General features: G+C 36.4%; 1 protein-coding gene and 1 long non-coding RNA gene across 2 annotated transcripts; one reads left to right on the top strand and one right to left on the bottom strand.

Annotated features, from left to right (window-relative positions):
- Window positions 1-3,360: 3,360 nt before the first annotated feature.
- LOC110057980 (melatonin receptor type 1A-like) lies at window positions 3,361-5,298 on the top strand. The gene has a single exon (XM_020764580.2). It carries the CDS (start codon window positions 4,339-4,341, stop codon window positions 5,227-5,229), a length of 891 nt encoding a protein of 296 aa, XP_020620239.2. The 5' UTR covers window positions 3,361-4,338; the 3' UTR covers window positions 5,230-5,298.
- A 1,261-nt stretch (window positions 5,299-6,559) lies between these two features.
- LOC149116443 (uncharacterized) lies at window positions 6,560-11,838 on the bottom strand. Its single transcript, XR_016205759.1, has 2 exons — window positions 11,365-11,838; window positions 6,560-8,509 (listed from the first exon to the last, which is right to left on the bottom strand). It is a non-coding gene; the product is annotated as an uncharacterized LOC149116443 (long non-coding RNA).
- Window positions 11,839-16,847: the final 5,009 nt, after the last annotated feature.

Here is a 16,847-nt window from a genome sequence, read left to right as displayed (position 1 = left end):
TCTCTCGCGGGGTCAGCTTGAGAGTTAAAGTCTTGATAAGTTCTTGTCAACTGTATTCAAAATATTACCATGCCTTGAGGTGTTTCTGGTAATTTAATTTTTGCCATTATTGCTCAAATGTTCTACGGAAATCATCTTAATTTCCAGACGAAAACCCTCATTTGAGCATGCAAAAGGCATCGCCTTCCCTTTAGGTGTAAGCAAGATGATTCATATCCACAAATCCAATTTTTTTGAAAAAGGAAGGTGGTGTAGAATAATTGAAGGTAAACTCGTTTGGCTACCAAGTCGATTAGCACCTGGCCAGTAAAGACCCCCTAAAGAGAGCGGTTTCTGGAAATAATAATAATTAAAAAACAAAACAAAACAAAACAAACAAAAAAAACAGTAGGCTGGAAGTAACAAAACCGAGAAAGCACTAGCTTTTCTTATCACCAAAACCCAAAACCCGAGCACTACAAAAAACTGAACACGAAAACCGCAACAGAAATAAAGTAGCAAAATCGAAAAGCTGGATATAAAAACATGACCAAAACAATAAAACCGAAAACCCAACGCCCTTCCCAATACAGCTTGCAGGCATTCATCATTTTCGTATCGAATGAAAGTAATATAATTCAATAGGTTCTACCCAGCTTCGGCTACTTATTTGCTAAAACATGAAAACCGCAACAGAAACAAAATATCAAATTCGAAAAACCGGATATTTTGAGAGCAAAAACTGAAAAAGCCATCTCGCTTTTTCAGTTTTTGCCCTCTTTCATTCACTTATTTTGACTGAACGGGAGGTCCAAAAAGGAATCCATTGGTTTTATGAGTGATTGATGGTGGTTTTGGCAAATATTTATTTTGAAAACATCACGTAATGACCCTATACAATGGGTAAAGAAGCTGGAAACTTTGCCAAAAATTTATCTAAATGTTTCATTACACATTTACTCGTTTAGCCTAAATTCACCGGATGTTTCTTCCAACCATTTTATAAACGCACAGCATGTTTGAAAACACACGAAATTGATGACTGGAGCAGGTGATGTGAGTGGAAAACATGTAAATTTGTTTAAACCTTCAAACATGTCGTGTACTTGGCATTTATCGGCCAGACAGCCTAACCACAGAATTAATCAAAGGCCCTGGTACCGAGTTTGCTATTAATATTTTTGTTGATTGGATGTCAGCAGTTTGTGTGTCTATTATTTTGCATCTGTCTGAAAGACAAATAATCGCAATTCGCATCTCAATGCAACGTTTCCAAGCTGTGCTGGCTCACGTACTGAGTTCTTGAATGCGGTTTTGTCAAAGTAGATTCACCATTGTGTTTCCACCCACGTTGATGAATATTCCCACAAATAGTGCAGACGTTTGAGCCATCTTTCGGATCCATCTGACAAAGGTAATTTGAAAGAGGATCCATGTATTTAACGGTCAAATTTCCATCCCCTTACATGTTGATGATGGTTTATGCGTTGCAATCTGTGAATATGCTCCAAAATGCTTTGGCTTACATCAGGTAAGGCACTTACAAAAATTTAAGGCTTTGCCAAGCGATTAGGATTTGTTCAGCATTGAATGATGGCCACTTGAATTGTAATTTGAAAGAGGATCCATGTATTTAACGGTCAAATTTCCATCCCCTTACATGTTGATGATAGTTTATGCGTTGCAGTCTGTGAATATGCTCCAATATGCTTTGGCTTACATCAGGTAAGGCACTTACAAAAATTTAAGGCTTTGCCAAGCGATTAGGATTTGTTCAGCATTGAATGATGGCCACTTGAATTGTGACATATAATTTGTATCACGCAGAGTCTATGGTCAGCTCAACAGGGACAGCGCAACATTTCTTCAATCAATATTTACAGATGAAAAACTAAGGATATCCGCTGCAGATGTAGTTTTGAAGAATTTTAATCTCCTCACAAAATTTCTGCGTCTTAGCAACAATTCTGTCTCATTGGGAGTCTTTCAAAGTACCACATGCAAACAATACTGTAAGTTATGAAATAACCTGCATTTTATTGAACGCTTGCGTGTAAATTTTTCCCTTTTATTCCACCTCTGATTATGAAATTTCCAATGAAATTTTAACAGAAGTATCTCGAACCAACTGAGATAAAATCTTCAGGCTACCATGTTAAGTATTATTTCTAGAGAAAAAAGATGTTACTTGTATTATTAATTCTCGTCGCCTTTAGTTAAGGCGTGTGGGAGCGCTGCATACGCTACTAAATATTCTTACAATTTTGATGCCTAAATCGTAAAATTGAATTGCAACGTTAATCTTGAATCGAATATGTCAACCGCTACGTTCAGTTTTCTTCAAGGAAAAACACTTATTTCATAAACAATGAGCTTTGTAACTTATTAAGTGGTTACTGTGGTTTTAAGGAAGATGTAGTAACAAAAACGACGATTTCTTAAACATGATGAAACGCGAATCCCGAAATGTTTTCATGCGATATTTTTCAGAGTATGACGTATATGGTAATAAGCCCTAATGTGCTGTGTTGGTGGCTTTTACGGCTCGATGGTATTTATTTTAAGAAGTGCGATATGACAATTTATTAACCACCCTATTATGAATTGTTGTACGATTATTCATGCCACTACCTTCCGTTTATGATGGAATTTCGATATGCTTTAAATTTATTAAAATCATGAGATAAAAGTGATATTTATCTTTCCACTTATCACCTCCCGTGATTTAATTTATTTTAATATTCTCTCTATGTTACGAGTATCGTTGCAGAGCAGGGTTGTTTCCAGACAGAACTCAGGATCGCTGGTAACAGCAACAAACTAATTTATTTCCGTAAGGTAACTTCGCGAATTTACAGCACTAAGCTTCTTCAAATTTGAATCAATCTCTCTCACAGAAGAAATGCTCGCTCTAATATACATGAGGCTTAAAGTTCTAAAAACTTCTATTTGGAACTAAGTTAAGTAGTTTGACACAGTTTCTAATCTGAGTAATTACATAAGGATCAGAATGTTCTGGAATGTTCTTATACAAATTGGTCACGGCTGAATGACTTCAGGTTCTAGATTGCTCTAGAACTAGACTTAGACAATTTTTCGTAACACTCTATCTTTCCGGTTAAAATCCCAAGCAACCATTTGAATAGATTATTGTAGCCAAAACATTTGCTACAATTTAAAGTAGGGAAATAACACTGATACAATAGCTATATAATTGTTTTATAAACTCTAGCTAACGTGTAACCCTAACAAAAGCCTTTCTTCTTGTACTTTCACGAAATGGTAAGATCGAGATCGTTAAATCTAGGAGACTGTTAGAAATATCAGATATCCTAAAACCATCGTTAGATGCTCTTCCGTGTTTCTTCTTTTACTTTCTTTCACTTGTATCATTGAGCAACTTTTGTTTTTGCTAAGGGAATAAGATAATCACTTTCCAAGTGGTTTCTGTATCAGATGTTTAGGGATCCTGAAGGTTACTGCGCTCAAAAATTAAATATTCAGAGATGACTTAATGCCCTGAGAATACATTCACAAAAATCAGGCATATATAGAAACTACGTTTACTCCTCTTACTGCCATTTTGAAAACAAAGTTTCCTAGAGGGTTCTCAAATGACCTTTAAAAGTATGATCGAATTAAAGTTCTTATTTTGCTATGAATCAGTTCTTAATTGTAATTCAGAGAACAGGAAGTACTTAAGGCATTTCAAAATTTTATCCTCCAATTGATTTGCAATTAGCTTTTTTAGAAATGAAAAGCATTTTCTGAGTTTCTTTAGGGCAATAAAGGAACACGAGTGAGCGAGCCTTAAGGCCACAGCTTCCTCGAGTACCTTCCTCAAGTAAATAAGTTAAAAAAAAAGAAAAAGAAAACTAAAGATGCATTGAAATATCTAAAAAAATTTACAAAATTCGCTCAGGATTTCGACAAAAAAAAACAACAACAACAACAAAGTTCGAAACCATCTGCTTTTAGCGGAGCTGATTTGAGCGGATAACGCCTTGAAGTTCAAGTTATGTAAAATTTTGTTGCTTCTCGCCTCTTTAAAAAAAAAAAAAAAACTCTAAAATACAATTTTTTTCGTTCAGATATGTTGAAAGAGCATTAATTCCAAAAACTCGACTCCCGGAGGTCTTGTGGGCAAAAATATTTACTACCTCTTTCACATATCAAACTAATTTGTTTCTTTGCGAACAAACAAAATAACAGCTAAAATGAGAGATTGATGTGTTTTGTACACATACAGTCCGTCAAAACTTAATCACATATGATTTCTTTGACAACCGAACGTGATCACGACTTGCTAAACAAAGAAGACAATGTCATTTTGCAACTCACTCTAACTTTTTTGGCGGTATGGCTGACGAGCTTAACTTACGAAGTGTTTTTTGGACCGTCTTGGAAGCCAGCTTTATGATTTTATTAAATGTGTTATCCCTGTTGGGAAATGTTTTAGTCTGTATCTCTGTTTACAGAAATACAAGACTTCGTACCTCGACCAACGTCTACAATGTCGCTTTGGCCATCAGCGATTTGTTGTCCGCCATTTTTGTTATGCCTCTGGCTACCGGGGTGCTTATTTCAGGCAGATGGCCTTTTGGAGGAACAGTTTGCCAGATGCACGCCTTCATGGCCCAATTTGTCGTCTATGTTTCACCTATTACCATGGGTTTGACGGCCATTAACAGATATGTGAGAATATGCAGGTCGGATCAACAATATAAGAGATTCTTTCCGAACAGAAAATCTCTCATTTTAATCGTTTCGGCGTGGATGTTTGTTGCCTGTTACATTTTGACCGTGCGTCTTACGGGCTTACAAGATTTTCACTTCGTGCCTGGCTATGCAGTGTGCATGAACGTACATCTACGAGAATTTGGCAACATTGTCCGTTACTTTCTTGTCGTTGGCTTGTTTTTACTCTTCCCGCTAATTGTTATTGTATTCAGCTACAGGAAGGTTTCAAAACACATCCGGAAATACAATATGGGAGTGTTACAATCTCTTCCAAGCAACAATCGGGATGTGACGGGGGTCAGCACACATGAAACTCTTATTTGCAGATCTCTGGTTGTCATCGTTTTCGCGTTTATGCTGTGTTGGATACCCGCGTGGGTCATTGCCATTTTAGCGCGCTTCCATGTCATAGCCAGAATGCCACGAGATATCCAGTTGTTATGTACTTTCCTCGTCAATATGTCATGCACCCTAAATCCTTTCATCTGCAGGAATGAATCCCCTCTTTAGGCGAGAATTTCGACGACTGCTCCTCTGTAAAGCTGGTGAGAGGATCGAGGACAGCAACGGGTCCACTCGAACGGCCTAACAATAAAAGCTATTATTCTGAGTTAAGTCAGAAATTTAATTCGGGCATTTTACTTTCAAATTTTCGCAGTTTACAATCTGTCTTTAATCTTACACAGTCCTCTACTAACTTAGATACTGATAACTTGGAGATTTCTTCGACTTAAAAGTAACTTCGCACATCGGAGAAATGGCCGCTTAATATACTGCTCTTTTAAGGTGGCCAACAATAGTTTGCTGCTTTTTTAGCTCTTCTACTTTAATGTATCAATACTACCATCCTTGTTAAGTTTAAGCTTTAAATGCTTATAATTCAAAATTGGGTTGGGTGATCCCCAACTTTAGAGCACTCTTATTATTTAATTATTTAATTTTTTCACACAAAAAAACAAACAAACAAACGTCACTGGAAAAGTTGAAAATTTACAGAGTATGTAAATAACATGTAATTAACATGTAAATAACCAAAAAAAAGACTGTAAAGAATAATCTACATGATTTTTCCCCTTTAACATGTTTTGGAGGTTTCATGTAAATAACATGTAAATATTTTAAGTGAAACATGTAAATATTTTAAGTGAAACATGTAAATGATAAAGAAAACACTGTAAATGTTTCAAAGCAAAGGGCTAAGATCATGTAAATAACATGTAAACGGTTCCTGCAAATACTGTAAATTTCTTGTGATTCAACCTGGAAACCCGTAAATAACATGTAAATTTAATACAGGGAGAGTGCCATAATACTGTAAAAAACATGTAAATAAAAAAGGGGAGGCTGTAAACAACATGTAAATAAAAAAAGGGAGGCTGTAAATAACATGGAAAATGAAAACAGGAGCCTGTAAATAACATGTAAATCGAAGAAGGGAGCCTGTAAATAACATGTAAATCGAAAAAGGGAGCCTGTAAATAACGTGTAAATCGAAAAAGGGAGTCTGTAAATAACATGGAAATCAAAAAAGGAGCCCATAAAGAACATGTAAATCAAAAAAGGGAGCCTGTAAATAACATGTAAATGGAAAAAGGGAGCCTGTAAATAACATGTAAATCGAAGGTGGGAGCCTGTAAATAACATGTAAATCAAAAAAGGGAGCCTGTAAATAACATGTAAATGGAAAAAGGGAGCCTGTAAATAACATGTAAATGGAAAAAGGGAGCCTGTAAATAACATGTAAATGGAAAAAGGGAGCCTCTAAATAACATGGAAATCGAAAAAGGGAGGCAGAAACCCTGTACGATAAATGACTTGCAAATAATAACTTGAAGAAAAATGCATGGAATGTACTGTTTTATTGTAATCAAATCTGTTGACCTTAATTATAATAGTAGAAAATATGCAAATTTATACAGAATCAGAAATTTATTGCAATCAGAACAAACTCAGTAAAATTCAAATAGTTTTCATATGCCATGAATAAGGTTTACAATGTATACATTGCAACAAATAAAACATGTTTTCTTTTCTATCTATCCATAACAAGATGACTTAAATGTAATTTTGTGCATGGCCAAAATATTTTAAAATACCATGACTGAGCTCCTTTAACCGAATTCAAGCACTTTTCGAGAAGACTACTAAAATTCAAGACCTTTTCAAGATTGTGCGAAACCATGTCATATTGAGCCCTATTTAATTCATAAATAATAAAATGATTAAGAACTATACTGTTGTCAGCTACAACTAGTGAAAATTTTGCAATTTAGGTGTATTACTAAATTAAAATTGTTTGCGAATGGATACCTGTCTTAAATATATACTAAATCCACAAAGTCAAATACAACATAATGATAATACCTTTGTCATAAAATGAATGAATAAACTGTTTTTTCTTACTAAGTAATTAATGTAGGATTAAATTGGCCTTAATAATGAGAAATGGGGGAGGCATCATGGCCTCGTAGTTACATGTAGTGCGCTCAACTCCTGATCGAGCGATCCAGGTTCAAGCTCTAGGCAGGTATGTTCTGTTGTGTTGTTGAGCAACACACTTTACTCTCAGTGCCTCTCCACCCAGGTGTATAAGTGGGTAGCAGCGAATTTAATGGTGGGGTAACCCTGCAATGGACTGGCATCTCATCTAGGGGGAGCAGAAATAGTCCTAGTTGCTTCCTGCTACAGAAAGCAGGATAAGCTCCAGCCTGTTGGGCCACGTGGCTCGTATGCAGACTTTACCTTTACCTTATTATGAAAATTACTGCAATGTAAGTGTGAAGTATTGATCAACTTTTTTCATAGAGTGAATTGTTCCTTTGAAATAACAGAAAATAGGGAGAAAAAACATTTACCACAAGATAGACGTTGACATTTTAAATTCATCATAAAAACATTCATGCCAAAGGAATACTACATTGCATAACATAAAACAAGGCTTCTGACATCTTTTAGGCTATGTTTACAAAGTCACAGTTTCCTTCTTTTTCCAAAACTGTACGGAATCCAAACAGTACAAACATTTTGGACCCCTGACAAAACATTCACTGTAAACAATATTCAAAATTTTACTTTTTCTTTTTGTGATAAAAAAAACTGTACTGTAAAAAATAATTCATAGGGGCCTGTTGAAATTGAAAGGCCTATCTAGTACCATAGTTCCCATAACACATCATAAGTTAATAAATTATTGTTCTGGTACTACATGTATGTAAACATAGCCTTTTCTTTTTATGATGAAATCTTATAGCTGCTGTATTGAACAATAAGTATCAACCTAGCAATCTGAGATATTTAAATTTGATGCTAATTCACTAACACAGGTACAGTGTAGGTGATACTTCAAAGCATTAAAAAATAATGTTTAAAGTGGTTGAATTTACACCAGAAAGCTGCCAGAGCATATCAAAGTGTTGAAGGTCACCATGTTAGACTGTAATGCACCAGGGGCCCATTTCTCAAAGGTTCCAAAAAGTTTTCGCACCCAGAAAGCCATACCAAAATCTGAAATCTTATGCTTACAGAGCTGTTTTAATCGCTTATTCTCAATATGAACAGAGGTTTCCTTCACACAAGAAGTTTCAGGCATATACAGCTCTTAGTTTTTAGACACAGATCAATTAAAGATGGCTTTGTGGGCCCGAAAAGTTTCCAGGGCCTTCAAGAAATGGGCCTTGGACCCCTTATAGAGTCATAAGTACTGTAGACTTCTCAGTGGCTGATTTTTTCCTGATCAAGCATCAATGCCAAGGAGTATGCATGTATTGACCACTCTCAATTTTACTTCATCCTACAAGTAACATAAAACATTTCGTTAAATAAGATAAGTTATGTCTGAGTATGAATCAGCAAATTCTGTGTATGATATCAATCAGTGAATTTTACATTGGAGTTATTATTTTGTTTGTTATCATTCCAATTTATACTGTGACCTTTGAAATCGGACTGTAGCCGGTCATGTTGACTGGCCAAAGTAATTTTAGTCCTGTCACGTCTCGTTTCTGACCGGTCAGGATATTTATGCAAAAATCAAGTACATGTAATGTGAGCCAAATTAAACCCACAAATAGAGTTTGTTTGTTCCAGTCACTGCTAGACCATTTAAAAATTGGCTTAATATTTTTCTGAACGGATTTAACCCCAGTCACTTGAATGGCATTCCTATTGATCTTGAACGCATGACAAACAGCAAGTGAATGGTCTTTAGCCGTTCGAACAGATACATGTATGCATTGGTGTATGTTTTCATTAGAGGTCATAATAAAAAAGAGATTTAAAACTCTCAGATTTACAGTTGGGGATTTGGTTGTTTATTCAAGAATGAACAACGTGACCGTCTCAACATGACATGACTGGTCAACATGACCGGTGAGTGAAGTTTTTAGCCAGTCAAGTCACCATTCTGGCCAGACATTGCCCATTGACCGGCCATTATTTTGAGCCCTGAATATTCATCAATCAAACAGATCTTACATCTACATCTGTAGCTACTGTGTGACAAAAACTTTGCATCTCTGATTGGAAGGCACTGAATGTCAGAGGATGTAGAAGAACTAAACTCAAAATGTGTGGCAGTAAATATTCAATGTTCACTATCTTCTACATCGTAATATTCATGCACAATAAATCAAACTCCTATCAAACAATGTTTAAATAATAAGTCAAGTTATTTGCAGGCACAATTTGATTGTTTCTTACACGCACTTATGCTCTATTGGTGGACAAAGGTACAGCTGATGTCATAAATGTTTGTTTTTGTTTCTTTGTTACGTATTACGAAGCAGATAGATTCTACGTTGTCGCACATCTGTTCAGTAATAGATCACAGAAGACATCAAAATGTGGTAAGAACATCAGTAACACATGCCTGAAAAATTCACAGATTCTGTGACACACTCTGGTAATGGGTTATGTGAATATTTTTTGTTTTTACCACATTTTGGTGTTATCTGTGATCTACTCAGGGCAGGAAAAAACCAGGTCTGACTTCCTCAGCCAAGTAAATTTTGCTCTTGGGCAAGTGAAAATAGAAGTTCAGTGGCCCGGTGGGCAAGTGAAATTACCATGTAGCCTCAGTAGTCTTGTGAGTCTGACTAAAAATGCCAGCTTGATAAATGATAATTTCCAGTCATTCCATTTCAAAACTTAAGACCTAAAGATTACTTAATTATTAGGTTGAAAGCAAGAATTAGTTAGGAATCCGAGCCTACTTCATTCGCATTTGTCCTCTGATTTCCTTACTGGCCATCACACTGGCAACCAATATTTAAATGGCGGCAAGTGAAAACTGAAATTGACTGGCCCAGTGGGCAAGTGACTTACAATTTTTTTTCCTGCCTTGCTACAGATGAATGAACAGATGCATGACACATGAAACCTGCATGTATTTGGTAAGAGCCCAATTTCGTACAAGTAAAATGTACAGCTGTAACAGGTCTCTAAAATGCTGTCTGGTCATCCCAGGGTAAGGCAATCGATTGAAATTGATCCATAAATTGATATAAATCAATAAATTGAAATTAATGTAAGTGTTATCAGTGCTATCAATCAATGGAAAGAAATTCATACTCACATGCTAGAGATGTTTCAAGTTATCAATTTGATTTTACCAAATTTATCAGTCATTAGAGAATCAATTGAAAGTTGGCCTCTCTTTGTTAGTTCACATAAACTGTAGAAAAATTGTGTCCCTCAACAAAATGTTTGATTGTAACTTTTTTATGTAGATTTCAAAGGCACTACCAAAGACCCCCAAAACATAGTCCCCGATACATGTATGCCAGCAAAATATTCTATTTACAAGATACAATGTTATGTTTTTATGCAATAATTATTGTATTCATGATTTCATATTTCACTTTATATCCTTTGTTCATTTCTTCCTTATTAAATGTTGCTTAAAAGATAAGCTAGTATCAGCAAAATTGATAATGCTTATTGAAAATTTGATCACAATCGATTACTCATGACGAATTCTTTTATTGATTTCTGATATCATTGACTAATTCCTATTGATTGTTATGAAATAATCGATTGACTATACTGTGTCGTCCAAGACAAGTAGATTTTCCTGCCTGGGCAAGTTACTCTTCCTTTTTTGTTTTCAAGTCCTGTGTAGTTTTCATGACAGTTTGAGGTACATGTATACCTCTTTATAAAGTATCGTGGTGTTTTTTTTTTGTGAAAGAAAAATTCACAACATTTAGCTTACTATCAGCACCAGTGGGTGCAATGTCCATGTACAGTTGTGTAGCATATTGTAACTTGCATGTAGGTACAACTGTAGATACTTGAGTAACTTCAGAATACTTACACTAGCATAAGAAAAATTTCTCTACTGAAGATGGCACATTACATTTTAGCTTACTAGCATTCACATCAGAGGGCAACATAACCTTACAAGAGAATGCATCAGCCAATAAGCCAATAACAAATGTCGCATGCTCGTACTCGGTTATCGAGAACAGATAATAACAGATAATAAAGCCCTTTATGCACAGCAGGTAAACATCAACAAAGTCGATTCCACAAGCAATGTAACTTCTCCTTGATAATGACACATTCACAACCAAAGGCAAAACGAAATGTATACGTATCTTGACGTTACTTTACTATACTCGTTCAATTTATGCAAAACTTGCTTACCTGTTGTTGTTGCCTGTGATCGCTATCTTCAGCTTCTGGGTAAGGGAAAACTTTGCCTTGAAACCGTGCACGATGACGAAGCGAAGGTAGAGTGGATTTTGGCCCCTAAAACAGAGCTCGAGTTCGATGCAAGTTCCAACGAACTGCCAAACATGGCGGGAGAACCGAGAGGACCTGGTACCTAACATGAAGACCGCTGATTCCTGTTTGTTGGAGATCGGGCACTCACAAGGCTGGTATGCTCTTACAAAGGGACTGGGATAACAGTGACGGCAATGAAAGCACAGAACGGTAGAAATCACCAAAAAAAAAAAAAAAAAACACAAAACAAAACAGGAAAACAAAATGTCATTTTGGGTACCGAAAAAAAGTCAGCTATCATTTTCGTAAAGGCGATAAGTCCTAACGTTTTCGGGAAATGGACAAAAAAAGCCCTAATAAGTACGAGATACACAAGCTCCTCTAGAATAACCGAACAGATAAATTTTTTTTTTGCGTAACCTAAAATTAACCTACAGAGCTTTGAAAGTACACCAGATAGCCTAAAACAGCGTTTCAAAGCATTCGAGAGAAAACGGTCGTTGGACCGGCTGTGTCCCTTATGGTTCCCTGCCTAACCTAACTCGCGTCAGTTCAAACTCGGTCAGCGGGGCTCTTTCCGTCTTGAGCTCACACAACACGTGACGCTTTCATGGTCCTTCATGAATGAATACGTACGTGTCCGAGAATTAATTTTTCTCTTTTCTAGAGACGTAAGCTTGGGACGCCTGCATGTGCAGTAACAATTCTAGTTTTATGTTGTCGTTGTAGATGCGCGGAAAGTTCACAAGAAGACAGCTTAGTCCGGTGTCAATCAATGCAGCGATTTAGTTTGGTGCATACCTTCTAACCCAACTTCAATTTAAAGCAAACTATAGCACACACTTGGATTTTAGAGAAGTTCAAATGCTTCAACGTAAAAGGCACCTTAATGGAGGTTTCACGGTAGGTTTACGGAGCTTTAGGGCGGTGTTACATTTTAACTTTACGCGCCTTTAAAAGGTCCCATTTGTATGTTCTCGGTTACCCGAGACAACTCTTCCTCTCTCTCTCTCTCTCCCCCTCCCCCCGTCCCCCCAAGTTTAACCTGACCGGGGTAACTTATCATTTATTTCTTTGCAAAATCCAACCAACCGTTTACAAGAGGATTGCGAACCTGTCGGTAACTTGGAATTTACATCATTTCAACGGTCTCCGTTGGTTGAACCGTTACACCAGAGTTATATTAAATAAGCCCACTTTTCCGTTACATGGTTTTTGCAGGGTTTAGGCAGGCCTTCTCTTAAATTTAGATCTTTTTGTTCTAAGAGTCTCCATTTTACATTAACGTGGTCTTAACAGTTTTTCGAAAAGCCCCCTTTATCTCATTTAGATTGTTTTCACAGCCTTTGTAAGGTCCCCCTTTTTAATTTACATGTTTTTAGCAGGCTATTTACAGCCCCCCACTGCACCCGTGCAACTTCTAGGTTTTCCATTTACATGGTTTTTACATGTTTCTTACAGGCCCCCTTTTTTTCATTGACATGGTTTTTATATGTTTCTTACAGGCCCCCTTTTTTCATTGACATGGTTTTTACATGTTTCTTACAGGCCCCCTTTTTTCATTGACATGGTTTTTACATGTTTCTTACAGGCCCCCTTTTTTCATTGACATGGTTTTTACATGTTTCTTACAGGCCCCCTTTTTTCATTTACATGGTTTTTAAATGTTTCTTACAGGCCCCCTTTTTTCATTGACATGGTTTTTACATGTTTCTTACAGGCCCCTTTTTTTCATTTACATGGTTTTTACATGTTTCTTACAGGCCCCCTTTTTTCATTTACATGGTTTTTACAGGGTTACAAACATAACGTTTCCAGACTTTTTACAGCATTCGCTTGAATTATTTACACGTTTCTTACATGGTTTAGCAAAGCAATTTACATGTTTTTTACAAAGGCAGATACTGTAAAAGTGCGTAAAATATTTGACAGGTTTTTACATGTTCTTCAAATGATCATTGTCGACAAAAACAATGTAAATCACTATTTACAGAACATTTACATGCTGTACTAAAAGCTGTAAATTTCCTGTAAATTTATTTTACAAAACCCTAACATGTAAATTGTAATTTACAAAGAATGTAAATCAATATTTACATGCTGTAAATTAAAATTGACATGTCCATGTAAATTTTCAACTTTTCCAGTGAAACAAACAAAACAAAACAACAACAAAAAACATAAGTGGGCCTGAAACCCTTCTCATAATCATGTCAACTACGATTTCCTTTTCACGGCAACCTTTTTCTGCTTGAGCAGAGATAAAAACCAATCAGTAATTTTCTTACTAAATAAATCCAAATTAGGAATGTTGAATAATAATTCAGTGCATATGACTCAACTAGATCTTATTCTTTAACTACGGTAAAGTTAAACCACATGGACAAATACCGGCAATCGAAATTTGAAAAGAAAAATATATCCTTAAAATAAACGTTATGTGTGGATTTTCACCCATTATAAGCACAGAAGGTTACAGCACAAGGGCTAACCACCAGAAAATGGAGAAATCGTCAAATTGCAGTGATTCATTAAGGTTTTTGTCAGCCGATCTGTTTTTTTTTTTTTGTTTTTTTTTCTGTATTGAATTTTCGGTGGCTTCTGTCCACCTCCAACAGAGTTGCAATGTTTATTAAGGTGCATTCCTGCTCGCGACGCAAGCCTGCGGGTGATGTCGTTTTGTTGATTTTCTTTTTTCAATTAACAGTGAGTAAGCGCGAGGGAGCGGTTTCCTCTCGTTGACGGTGGCGCTGTGCAAAGTTGCCAACTTTGGAAAGCGCCGCCTTCAACGAACCTTTTAAAATACTGCAACTCTGATGAGGGTGGACAGAAGGCACCAAAAATTCATTTCAGAAAACAAGCGATCAGATAAAAAAGAAAAGCTTAACAGTAACAGTAACAGATATCTCAACGAATGTCTATCACCGATCGCAGCACCGGAAGCAGCAATTTACAAAGGGACCTGAAGCAATGAAGACGGCAGCGCCAAGGACGACGCCCAGTTAAAAGGGATTTATAGCAGAGCTCCGACGGTCCGAAGAGCCGCCAAGCGACGCACCATAACTATAGGAACAGAGCCACATGCATACACAGGAACGAAAACCCATGCAACTCTTTTTTCATAGTCAATATGGCTAGCAGCAACGACGACGATGACGTCGCCCAACATGGCGGCCACACTCCAACTAATACCAAGTTCTGGTTTACGGCGTACGTTTTTGATATTTGACATCCATGTTATGGTCAATTGACGTCTGTCAAAACAAGGTATCCGTTGACTAGTGTCACGGACCATATCGTGGGCTCAGGTTAATAGCTCATCGAAGTCGTGTGTTTTTTAAAGCTGACCGCTGACCAATTTATTGTTTTCGATTGAATCGCAGGCTAATGTCAAGTTAATTTGTTGTAATCAGAGCCGGGCTGTTCGGAAATTGGGTTAAAGGTAACCCGAAATTAAAAGTTAACCCAAGTATTTATCTATACAAATGATTGTGTATTTTGAGATCATTCAAAATCAAAACAAAAGGCAAAAATATAAAACTTCACTGAAAAATCTCAAAATTCTCAATTTTCAAATTCTCAAACTTTTCAATCAAAATTGGGTTAGCCTAATCGGGCTTTGAACAATGCGGCCCAGGCGCCCCGCTTTTACGTTTGGGTGAGTCTGTATATTATTTAATTCACCATTTGAATTTCGCAAATATTTAGATCTGTTCAGCACATCGATCGGTTTAAAAACTTGTTCAATCGCATTTAAAAAAATAGAATAAATAAGTCTTCGTAACTCACGTTCTGAAAATATCCAGAACTTGGTAATTTCACGTTGTTGTTTTGCAGAGAACCGCAAAGAAATACAAAAGGTCTTTTAACACTCGTGCACAGCAATTTTACTGGTTATTAAATCTTCTGTTTGGTGGCGTTAACATTTTCATTGCCGTTGTTGGTTTTTACCAGCGCATAAGCATAAGCCGACATACGCAGACGCAGTAAGATGTTGATAATTAGTGCCTTTTGTTGGAAATTTCCCAAATAAAAGACGCTAATAGGCGATTTGCATGATGGCATAATTCGACTACAACTACCAGAATCCTTCAGTTTTTCTGTTTCTTATGCTAATTAGGGCAATTGTTATTTAAACCACACTGGGAATTCAAAATTTCAATAATAAAGAAAAAAACAAATGAGTTCTGGTAGTTGTGGTCAAATGACGACAACAGGCAAATCTGCTGTTATCAACATCTTACTACTGCTGTGTATGTGGGCTAATGCCTATTCTTATGCGCTAGTGAAACCCAAGCCTTTAAGTCCCCTAATGTTGCTTTATGGTTTCCCCCATAGTCCTTTTTACATCTGACATTTCGCATTTAAATTGAATGTAATCTATTGTGGATGGGAGGCAATCTCGAGCAATTATCTGATGAAGTCTAAAGCAGGTGCGAGACAAACCACGATTTGAGATAATATTCTTTTGTTTTGAACGTTCTCATTAAATAAAAATGTGCTGAGTCAGCAATGTATCTGTGTACTCTCTTCAATAGGTGAGACAGAGTTTCGGAAAGTAGGTTACGGTAACTAGCGACAAAACAATTGATAAAAAGATGTAAATGGAGGAAGAAACTTGTTTGTCGGTATAACACCCTTGCATTGTAAGTGAAGGAACTAAAAGCTCTAGGAAGCTCTTTACGTAATTGAAATTAAAATTGTAGCCGGACATGACAGTCACAGCTTGTGTTTGTCTTACTGACTTGAATTATTCACCTTTCCGGCAAGCACTGAGGAGACATTTTAGGTCAAAAACTGGGATTCGAGGCAAAAAAGGAGGTTTGCATGTCGCTTTGACATGGGCCACACAACCTATCCAAACTGAAATAATGAAAAAAATACTGCAGATTATCCCCTGAATCGGTAAAATATAACGCAGGTATGTATCAAGATAATTCGACTTGTGAGTCGTTATTGTTCTTATCTCCTTATTCTACAAATGAAAATTAGATCACTATATTACATTCGTATTTTTCTGGAAATGAAAACATCACGTACGTAACAGATTGAAAAGGTGTAATGTGGGCACTGCAATATTTATAGTACCTTCTCTTACTTTCAAGTTTTGTTATTAACCTTTTATATTGATAAACCGTGATCGTTATTAGTTATTTTCCATCTTAATCATCCTAGGCGTGTGTCTTAAAGGCGTTTGAGGTATTTTGTCACGAAATTAGAATTTCAGAGTTGGACCATAAGCGAAAATTTGCCACTTGACAATAAATTCGGTACAATGTTTAGGCACAATCAATAATATTGGTTTAAAGTCACAAAAATCAGTTAATACTTTTAGTCTTTTGATCTGTTGGTTTGGTACTAGCTGCGTTAAATTAGCCCCGTAAGACACTCATATTCAGACT

Source organism: Orbicella faveolata, unplaced genomic scaffold (assembly GCF_042242905.1).
Source record: "Orbicella faveolata isolate gen_17 unplaced genomic scaffold, um_ofav_v1 contig_12, whole genome shotgun sequence".
NCBI classification, from domain to species: Eukaryota; Metazoa; Cnidaria; class Anthozoa; order Scleractinia; family Merulinidae; genus Orbicella; species Orbicella faveolata.
Note: the sequence above shows the minus strand (reverse complement) of the source record. Positions and strands in the feature narration are given on the sequence as shown.